An 11,359-nucleotide genomic window follows, 5' to 3' on the forward strand; every position below is an offset into this window, starting at 1 on the left:
GTTTTTGGACAGATTGCTGGTCGTTTAGATTTAGGTCATGAAATTTTTCAGGGATGTTCTACACATAAAAATACGAGTTCTGTGAATTTTTGGTAATTTTTGGATAAAGGATGAATATTTGGTGAATTTAATGCTCGGTTTTGGCCAAAAATGGTGAAAAATAGTTAAATATCATGAAAAATTCTGGAAAATTTCTGATAAGCTTTTCATATCATGTATAAGTCACACACAAAATTTTAGGTCCGTTGGAGAAGTCTAAGTAGGCTTTTCGGTTAAACGAGTTCTAGGGATTTCTAGCTCGGTTTTGGAAAAAGGGCATGTAAAAGAAGATTTTGGTCCTGGAAAAATTACAGGGGACTATGTGGATGGCAGGGGACATCCAGAAAAAATTTGGGATTTTTCTAAAGTCGTTTGGTATTTACGACATATTTAGTGTTTAAATGGTGTTTAAAAATAGATAAATAAATTTTAAATATAAGAATTAATTCTGGAAATATTTTTATAAATTCCCCACTATTAAAAAGTGATTTGTGCAAAATTTCAAGATCCGAGAGTAAACGGATAATTAATCGTGCTAATTATCAAACTTTTAAAGTTAAAACGCGTAAACCGGTGAAGTTCGCTTAAGCGAGCTGACTGGTGTATAAAAACCAAAAAAATGGACTATTTTCATATAATTGAGTTAAGCAAGTAAAAATGAATCATCCGAAAATAATTCGGATGATTTGGGTATTTTCAACCGATTTAACAGTTTCCGGTACGCCAAAGATGGAAACGGGTCCCGCGGCCAATCGGGACGTCTAAACCGAGCTATAATTTCACATTTTAAATTAAATTATCAGACAACCACTATTTTCGGGTCGTGTGTGACCAAACTCATTTTTGAAACATAAAACGGATATTCGTGCTAGGCACGCAAAACGAGAAAACGACTAATAGAAATTGTGACCATGGAACTCTAAACAACATCACAATCTGAGTCCGGAGAAGTATTTCTGGGTTAACATTGCCCCCGGAACAGGTACAGTACTGGGTTAACAGTGTCCCCAGATGTACCGATTGATAAGGTTAAAGATTATATAACCAATAATTGTATAATAACGATCGTTGGGATCATATTACAGATTGGACGTGTTAATTGATAATGATTGTTGTTACCTGCTTGCATGTGCTAAGGTGAGTTTCACGGGCCCCTTTTTACTGAAATGTTTTAAATATTTTCCCGGGGCGGAAAGCATGTTTCTATCAAAATGTTTAAGTACATGCTGATCGCATGGAAAAGAATGTATTTATATAAAGTTTATTGTACGGGAATCGTACGGTAATGTATTGAAATGGTAATTGTCTGAGTTGTTAATATTGTAAGGTCCCGCAACAGTGTTCTGGGTTAACAGTGTCCCCAGAGGTTATTGGAAGTGTTCTGGGTTAACAGTGTTCCCAGAGGTTATTGGAAGTGTTCTGGGTTAACAGTGTCCCCAGAGGTTAGTGGAAGTGTTCTGGGTTAACAGTGTCCCCAGAGGTTATTGGAAGTGTTCTGGGTTAACAGTGTCCCCAGAGGTTATTAAAGGTGTTTATGGGTTAACAGTGTCCCCGGATAATATTATATTATGATATGAATTTATCATGGTTTACTGAAATTGTGAAACTCACCAACTATTCGTAGTTGACCCGTTTTCTCACATGCTTTTCAGGTACAATTAAGATGAAGTGATTGCTTACGTGCTAAGTGTTTCATGTGTGTAAGATTTGTGTGCAGGATGTTAGGATACATTATAACAAATAGAATTGCGTACTGTATTGTATGATGCGTGTATCACCTAGACGGTAATGAAATACAAGATAATGTAATTTGAAGTATATTAATGCATTCAGTTTTCTTTATAAACAATGTGGTTGATATCAGAGGTGTCTGTCGCATCCCGTTTACGTTTCCGCTGCGGTTACGGGGTGTTACATAATGTCTCTATCATTAGGGTTTCTAGAAGGAATGTCAGGTGTCAGGGCAGGCCTATAAAAGGAATAACTTAGGGCATGCCTATGACAGACCTCGTAACTTTTCAAACCTAGACATACACTTGATTGTGATTTGACGGCTGACTCATTCCTGCACGGATATCTGCCATAAAATCCAAACATTCCACCTTGAAACCCTAATCGATTTTCGTTGTATACTTCACGATATAAATGGAAATCATTTGAGTTACATGGTGTGTTTGTTACTTTTGTGTCTGCTAAGCAACACTAGGAGTATTATCGATTCCGCCTTTAATATTCTTTGTTCTTTACCAGAAATAGTAAGTCGCTAACCTTCTAGTCAACACTTATGTGTGGGTTACGACAGTGAGCTATCCTAAGAGAGGGACCGACATTTATATTTAGTTATTATTGTTATTGCTTTATACATGTATGTGTGTGTATAGGGGTGAGTTCTGGTACAAATAAAACTAACGTACTAAACATACAAATAACTAGAGTAATTATAGTTTTGAAGTAGAGTAATTATGTTGTAAAAAAATAGTCTAATAATAATTACTCCTGTTCAAATGTTATAGAATAATAATAATAATTACTTTATTGATAACATAATTACTCTAGTTGTTTGTACACTTCTCATAATAAAATCATTAGTATTTGATCCAAACTTTCTCTCTCTCTCTCTCTCTCTCTCTCTCTCTCTCTATATATATATATATATATATATATATATATATGATCAGGATCATGAGAGAACCTTTTTGAAATTGAGAACTATGAGAACCATTTTAGACCATAAAAAACCCCAAAAAAAATCAATAAATAAAATAAAACACAAAAATCAAAAAAGTAAAAAAAAAAACAAAATTCTTATTTTATCATCCCGGTTTCATAAAAAAACTCGGTTTAGCTAAATTATATACACATATGTATAATATATACATATATGTACATTTACATGTTTTTTTGTACACATGTGTATAATTTAAGATAAATGATGTTGTACTAGGGATGAGCAAATTCGGGACCGGGGTACCGGTACCGAAATCGGTACCGATTTGGTACCGTCAGTACCGAAATCGGTACCAATTTGGTACTGTCGGTACCGAATCGGTACCAAAGTTATAAGTTTCGGGATCGGTACGGTACGGTACCGGTATTTCCCGATTTTTTACCTCCGGTACCGGTATAATCCCGGTACCGTCCCGGTACCGGTACCGAACCGAATATTTCTGTGCCGGTACCGGTACCAAGAATTACAGATTTTCGCGACCGGTCCGGTACCATGTTCATCCCTATGTTGTACATATGTGTATATTACGTAACTAAAGATTAAATTAAATTATACATATGTGTATAATACAACGTTTTTTTTTTGTTTTTTTTTTCTATTTTTTTTAATGAAACCAGAATGAAATATAAGAATTTTGGTTTTTTTACTTTTTTAAAATTTTTATTATTTTTTGTTTTATGATTTTTTTTAAATATTTTTAAAGGTGCTTTTAGTGGTCCAAAATGGTTCTCAAAGTTCTCAATTTTCAAAGGGTTCTCTTAGAATCCTTACCTACAGGGGATGGATCTTGCGAGAAGTGATATTACAGCGAGAAGTGAAGATATAACTCCATTAATCCATAAATTTTCACTCTCTTTCATATGATGTTGCATACATATATGTAGGTTGGTTGTATTTATGTCTTAATTACACATTCAAACCTACCTACAAATATATAAATGTACCGAGCCACATTCAAACCTATGTACCTACACACATACAAACATACGTACACATATACAAACATACGTACCTACACACATACATATGCACCTACATAACGCATTTACACATAAGAAAGGGAGTGAAATTAGGGATTAATGGAGTTACACCTTCACTTCTCGCACTTATCGCTGTAAAAAAACTTCTGAAATCTCATTTCAGAAGTTTTTTTACAGCGAGAAGTGCGAGAAATCATTATAGCCAATCATAATTTTTCTTTTAATTTTATTTTTAATTTATGTTGAAGGGTATAATTGTAAACTCCATAAATGTCCAAATATGGTAACTATTAATTGCTAGAGGCTTCAAATAATATTTCATATTTTATTTTACTTAACATTTGCAAAAGGTCATTGTATGTATTCTTTAAACATTTGCAAGTAATATTTTATTTTTATTTTTCTTGAACATTTGATTATGATAACTATTTTTTATTTGTCTTTAATTACTATATGTATTGTACTTATTCCTCATGTTAACATTAGTGTCTCACAATTCTTTAAATTAATGTTTTTTGTACCAACTGTTGTAAATGATAAACTATTTTGTATATTACGAAAAAAGACTACATATCATACATGACAACGTACTATGTTTTACTTACACATCCCATACACATGAGTTTGCATAATTTTTTTATATATGTTCACCATAATACTTCAAATATATTTTTATAAAACAAAATTTTGCATTACTCTAATTACTTTGTTTCGTCAACTGTTTGTATTAATGTGTAGGTATCTACGCACGAATGTATGTACGTATGTAGGTACGCAAGTATGTGTAGGTTTGTATGTAAGTACGTAAGTATTTAGGTATGCAGATATGTGTAGGAAGGTAAGTATGTAGGTATGTATGTACGAACATTTTGTATGTATGTATGTACGTACGTACGTGCATTTGTATGTATGTGGTATGTGCAGGTACGTATGTAAGTATATATGTATGTATGTATGTATGTACGTTGGTATGTACGTATGTAGATATGTATGTGTGTAGGTATAGTAAGTGAGATGAGGTTAAAAATTGATTAAAAGTCTACCACAAAAATTATTACTTATAATATTGTGAATGGTTGAATGTCTTAAAGATTTAAAATTTCTTGAATAAGAGCTCCTAATTAAAAGATAATTGTGGTTATGATTTAATTAAGTAAGGCGTAAATGGTGGTAACGGATGAAGACATTGAAGTCTGATTTAATGATTTCAAAACACCAAATACATTTATACCCTTTTGAATTAAATGTATGTTACAATAATGTGTAATTAATTACAAGTATGCCATTTGGATTGTACACCATTGATTAAACACCATCAATGGTTCATATCTACTTCTTGCACTTCTCATCCTAAAATCATTTCTCGCATGATCAATCCTCTATATATATATATACATATATATATATATAATGTATTAAACTTAAGAATGTTTATGATGTTTATGTGGATACCTTTGTGCCTAGTGTCTTTCTTAATTAGGATATAAGCGGCTCGTGCCGATAACGTGTTATGATTTAACAAGAATTAATACAAGATTAGTGCTAAAACTTAAGAACTTTAGACAATTTGGTAAAGAAAGAAAGTAATGAAATGTATCACTTATGAATGTCACGTATGAGGTGCATTTTCTCTTTTATATTGAGATAGTATTTATACTACAAAAGATTAAATTTTTCTCTAGACATAGTTAACTATTTGATGGACATGTAGTATGGTACATTATCAATAAATTTGACAAAGAGCTTATCAACTTGCTTGATAGATTTAAATTGTAAATCTTTATCTTGAAAAATAGATATTCATAACAAAATGGTATGTGTAATGTCAATATATATAATTCTATTAATATTTAAAGATAAGGAAATCCAAATTAGTGAAACTTTTTAAAATTTTAAATTTTGTAATATACCTTGATTTTTAAAAACTAATTTGAGATTAGTTCCTTAAAAAATACTATTTTAAGTATATTAAAAATATTAAATTTTTAAAATTAGGTATACGCAGTTACAATTATTTAAAAAAATGTTAATTACTTTGACATAAAATGTAAAAAAATATATTATGTATTCTGTTAATGAGGGGTTTTATAACGTGTCTGATTAAAGATTAATAAAATAACATTTTAAAATTTGAAAACTATTTAGATAAAAAAAATATGTACTTTTTGATTATTTAGTTATGCAAAAGATAAACATAATTTGCAGGATAATTATGAATTATTTTCTAATATGGTTTTTTTTTATCTTGGTATGTTGTTAAATTGTGAGGGTTATTTACTAAGTTCAGAATTCGTTAAGTAAATTGAAAAAAATATTTAATTAACAGTTACTAAGTTACTATGTACTCAATAAATGAATAATAATAAAATTTTAAAATATATGAGGGTTAATGCAGGAGTGACAAATGACAAAATATGTAACTTGTATTTGAAAATACAAATTGGTAGTATAATTTTTTTAAGATGGAAATGAATACACATGAACTTTTTTAATACGGGGTAACACACAATCTCAGTTTCGTACCCCAATTATAAAATTGTGTCATACTCTCACTCATACTCACCGTGTACGTGAGTATGCTCGTGAGTATCCTATTTCATTCTTACGTAATTTAAAAAACACACGTTAACAAGCCATTACTTAAAACCCGTTCTTAAACACATCTAAGAAACCGGCTTTAATTTATGTTTTAATATTTTTAAAAGTATAGAACTTAAAAAATACTATTTGTTACTGTTCTCTATCATTAAAAAAGCATATTCAGTTTTTAATAAATAGAAACAAGTTCATTAATTAAAAAGATATCACCTGATATCATATAATCATATTATAAATTTAAAAAAGATAATATATATACAATCATATTAGAAAAGAAATATAAATAATAATATTTAATAACTCTATTATTTTACTAACTTCAAAATAAAATTCAGTTTCTTATATATACTTTTTTAAAAAGTAAAAAATATAAAGATAAGTACAAACAGGTGCAATTAATAGAAAGATATCATCTATATCAAACACATGAAATAACATAGTATAATCATATTTCAAAATAAAAATAAAAATAAAAATGAAAATAAAAATGAAAATAATAATAATAATAATAATAATAATAATAATAATAATAATAATAATAATAATAATAAGTATGTTATGCTGGTAAGTGGGGTCACCCATACACCAGACAGAGACCATTTCCCCTTCCGACCACTCTCACAGTCTCGGACGTGTCACCGGCGATCTCAACCCTCCGATGGCTGCTAACTCAATTCCAGACGACCGAAATACCGAGTCACCACCGATGCACTCCGAGTCAACTCAGTCCTCACCTCCTCCTAAACCCGCCAAATCCGCCGGAATTCGCGTCATCGGAAGGCGAATCTACGATTCAAAGAATGGGAAAACATGTCACCAGGTATTAATAGTTATAATTATTATAATATTATTATTAGTGTCGACAGAAGACATTGGACTTTGTGGCGACGTGTACTAATCAAACTGGAAATAATAAGAAGTGTCCACTTAATGTGTCTAATGAACAGGTCAATTTGCTGCTTTGTTTTTCCCTAATTCACACCTGTCTTCGAGATTTCGGATGCCCGTGAAAAAGAAAAAAAGGACCTTTTTTAAAAAAATATTGCTTACATATTAATGTATAAATTTTTAAAAAATAATATTGTTATATATATATAATGAACAGGTGAATTTGGTAGCTCATTTTGCCCTAATTCACACCCGTCTTCGAGATTTCGGATGCCCGTAAAAAAGAAAAAAGGACCCTATTTTTAAAATATTTTTTACATATTAATGTATTAATTTTTTTAAAAATAATATTGTTATATATATAATTAAAAAAAAATCGGGCCACAGCGATGGCGGCCGAGCCTTGTATCCCGTTCGAGACGGCCATGCGCTAATTTTAATTTGGGGGTTAGGGTTTGTGGTTTGTTGATTTTGTTTGGTGAATTGAATTAGGTATGGGGAGAATGCTGAGGAAGCTGCAGCTTCTGGTGATTGGATTTGCCCTAGGTGCAGAGGCGTGTGCAATTGCAGTTTTTGCATGTAAGTATATCATATGATCATATATTATTATTATGACTTTGGTCAAAGTTGGGTATGGTCAAAGACTGAAAATTTTGGTGTAAAGTTTGAGTTTTTGAAGATTCTTTTAAAAAAAGTGTGAATCTTTATTATTGGTACTATATTTGCAGCAAGATTCATACCAATTTTGTATTTGAGAAGTACCATCGTACTTGTTTCGTAAAGATTTTCAAGATTTTGAAAAGTTTAGTTAAATTATATAGTGAAAAGGCGGTTTTGCTACTTTAAAGTTTGAAGAGTTTTAAAAATGATGGTGGTTGCAGGAAGAAGAAAGGATGCATTCCAACGGGGTCGCTTACTCGTATTGCAATACAAAACGGGTATAAGTCGGTTTCTAATCTTTTAAATATGGAGGGATCAGCCGTGACCGAAGTAAAGTATGGTGCTCGTAAAAAGAGAAGTGCTGATGATAAAGTCCAAATCTTTAAAATAACAACTCAACGCACACACAATGACACAAAAATAAATAAACATGCACACACATGCACGAAGTGTTAATAATTGGAAGGTCTCACTTGGTTATGTGAAACTGGATTGTAGGAGACTGGAGATGAACCCGAAACGAAACTGATGAAAGAAGATGCTGAAAGTGAGGTAAAACAAAAGTTAACATCATCATAACTCATAAAAATGTCATTTTTAGTTATTTATTGATGCCAAACCTAAAAACATATGCTTATATTATATTATGTTATTAGAAAGTCAGACTACAGAAGCGCATCCAAATGCTTCTAATATTACATGATATATTGATATGATTTATGGAATGTGTGAAATTTAACGATCATGTATAAACTTTATCCAAATGTTTCTCAGAGTTGCCAGGAGGAGAAAAGCACAGTTGAGGACACGAGTGAAGATTATGATGTGGAGCTTCAACTACCACCGGGCACAGAGTTGACCAATCTTGCAGGCGTTGACCTGCCTCCAGGAGATATCAGACATGCTTTGCAGTTATTAGAATTCTGTGAAGCATTTGGAGAAGTAAGTTTGAGTGTTTTAATTTTCATATTTGGAAAGTAACTAGTTGATTCAATATGGAAACTTTTGCATGGAAAGTATAACGGTCGCATGACACGACAAGCATCAAACTTTGTCGTATCTGTTAACCGTTGATTTAGTCTGGTTGACCTCATTATATTGTTCCTCCTTTTTAAAAGTTTTTTTTTTTGCTGCATTTTAGGTCCTCCAGTTAAAGACCAGAGATTCTGAAATTCTACTAAGTGAACTGGCATCCGAAAATGCGCATAAAACACAAGAATCGTTAATCGTTCGGTTCCATACCAGATTACTCTCTTTGATAGAAGAAGATTTAGGGAGAAGGTATGTGTTTTTATTTAAGTGTTTGACAAGTTAATAACAATTTTCTAGTCACTTAATGATAAACGTAACGTGTTCTTAAATATTATGCAGATATTCTGAAAACTCATGGGTGGAAGCGTTTAAAGAGTGTATTTCTGAATCTCAATATCCATCAAAAGATTCGCTCTTGGAGTGTTTTAATTTGCAGCTGAATGGTTATGATGAATTAAGTTTTTCAAAAAAACTTCGGCTTTTGAACTTTTTGTGTGATGAATCTCTTGGCACAGTGTAAAGTCATTTGTTTTTTATAATTTCAAAATCTAAAATTTCTTGCTTTATGTTTTGATTAAATCTGGTTGGTTTGTTTTTCTATTGTAGAAGACTGAGATTGTGGATTGAGGAGAAAAATGTGGAAGAAAAGAAGGCGGCGAAAGAGAGGCTGATTGCTAATAGAGAGAAGGTATTTTTGAGGCCCGAAAATTATTGAAATTTATTATTTTTCGTTTCGATAAATGGTCATTTATTGTGAATTTAAAATAGGAAAAAGATATTAAAAAGAAAGTACATGATGAGGTGGCAAAAGCTATAGCATCACGAAACAGAATCCAGCTTTCCATTTCTGAACATAATGATATTATTTCAAAACTGAAGGCCGAAAGCGCTCAAATTCTTGCAAATTCCATGGAAATGAGAGGTTTGTAGGATCTTTAGCCACATATGTTAATAGTTATATTACATCTCATTATGTACTTCAGGGTTTAAGGTTTGTATCTATAACTCATTGATTTGTTTTGCAATTTTAGATGTAGCGCGTGAATCATATGTAGTTAGATCACAGCCCGTTCTTTTGGACATAAATGGCTGCAAACTCTGGAAATTGCGAAGCCATTATGAGAAACTCAGCATATTACTTCAAGGTTCGTGTCAGCTTCCATTTATACAACTCGAATCATGCATTTAAAGTTGCATGTTTGTAATTATGTGTTATCAAATTTTCAGATTCTTGTTATGAGGATGTGACTACTTCGATGAGAAATGGTTTGCTTACAATGATCAAGAGAAGGCATTAGTTGACGAGTATATTACTAATTCAAGGTAATAATTTTTTCTTTTATTTTAATGGGAAAATCCAAGAAAATATTAGTAGATTATACCCTTTTGCTTGTTTATGAAATCCCAGATCACAAATCTTGATCTGTTACTAAATTGCTCAAAAAGGATCGATTTCTCTTTCGAAGTGAAGCATTACTAATGCAACATTTAACATCCAAGAAAAAAGATCATTTTTTTGTGGCTATGAGATCCCGTAAGTGAAAACTCACGGGGCTCACCAGGACCAGCTAACGTAATCAGAAATCTTGAAAAACTACTTAATTTGCTCTAAAAGATCAGAATTTTTTTTTAGTTTTTTACGAGTTATGAAGAACTTGCAAGCTTTAAATTCACCAAAACAGTAACTTGTCTTTTGTTTTGTGTTTAAGGAGCATCGGAAAATGATTGGACGAGTCTTCGTGTTGTTTTTTCGTTTAACAACAAACGATCCAACAAATGTTCTGTTCTGTTATGTTGTTGTGGCGATGAAGTTGATAGAAAATGGATGTTTAGATGCAAAGTAGGCATGTTATTATACAACTTTGGTAGTTAGGCAAGTTATCAAATTGTGAGACTAAAAGGCTTTGGAATATTCAAGTCTTGGTTTGTTGTGTATTTCCTTCCCTTTGGTGACCATTATATATCTAAGTAGATTGGATTTTTTTCATTTTTATGATAGTTAATGCTATATATTATTCACTATTAATCCTATTTGTGGTAAAAGAGTGTAAAAACACGCCCAAAGATCCGAGCAGTAATTGATAATATTAGTTTGACGCGGAATAGAATTAATGTATCAAGCGTAATCAAGCACCAGGTAATATGAAAAACAGAAAGTAAGATAAAAGAGACACGGGAATTTACGTGGAAAACCCAAAACGGGAAAAACCACGGGTGGCGGAAACCGAGAAACAATCCACTATAATTTGCAGTGTTTACAGAATTTGAAGTAAAGACGGAGATTGTGAAAATATGTGTGCCTTACGAATTTGAAGTCAACATTGATGGCTAATATGAAGTCTGCAATGAATTGTAGACTTTGTATTATATTGTTTGTCAAAAAGGATAGGCTATGAATCTTGGTGTAAATTTTGTATTATATTGTTTGTCAAAA

The 11,359-nt window shown here is 31.6% G+C and overlaps 1 protein-coding gene across 1 annotated transcript; it reads left to right on the forward strand.

The window, feature by feature from the left end:
* Nucleotides 1–6,933: 6,933 nt before the first annotated feature.
* Nucleotides 6,934–10,911, forward strand: LOC143584020 (uncharacterized). The gene is made up of 14 exons (XM_077066177.1): nt 6,934–7,165; nt 7,203–7,292; nt 7,451–7,509; nt 7,726–7,812; nt 8,115–8,265; nt 8,392–8,445; nt 8,668–8,835; nt 9,035–9,174; nt 9,265–9,441; nt 9,532–9,613; nt 9,694–9,847; nt 9,957–10,070; nt 10,153–10,248; nt 10,635–10,911. Exons 1-13 carry the CDS (start codon nt 7,004–7,006, stop codon nt 10,221–10,223), a joined length of 1,509 nt encoding a protein of 502 aa, XP_076922292.1. The 5' UTR covers nt 6,934–7,003; the 3' UTR covers nt 10,224–10,248; nt 10,635–10,911.
* Nucleotides 10,912–11,359: the final 448 nt, after the last annotated feature.

Source organism: Bidens hawaiensis, unplaced genomic scaffold (assembly GCF_021521415.1).
Source record: "Bidens hawaiensis isolate Kalapana, Puna unplaced genomic scaffold, B.hawaiensis_p1.1 tig00001521_1, whole genome shotgun sequence".
In the NCBI taxonomy this organism is placed as follows: Eukaryota; Viridiplantae; Streptophyta; class Magnoliopsida; order Asterales; family Asteraceae; genus Bidens; species Bidens hawaiensis.

Excerpts from the sequence above, each read along its gene's own strand:
- LOC143584020 (XM_077066177.1), top strand. The coding sequence starts at position 7,004 with ATGGCTGCTAACTCAATTCCAGACGACCGAAATACCGAGTCACCACCG. Across the intron at positions 9,442-9,531 it reads GATGAATCTCTTGGCACAGT|AAGACTGAGATTGTGGATTG; the intron begins GTAAAGTCATTT and ends TTTCTATTGTAG. Across the intron at positions 9,848-9,956 it reads AAATTCCATGGAAATGAGAG|ATGTAGCGCGTGAATCATAT; the intron begins GTTTGTAGGATC and ends TTGCAATTTTAG.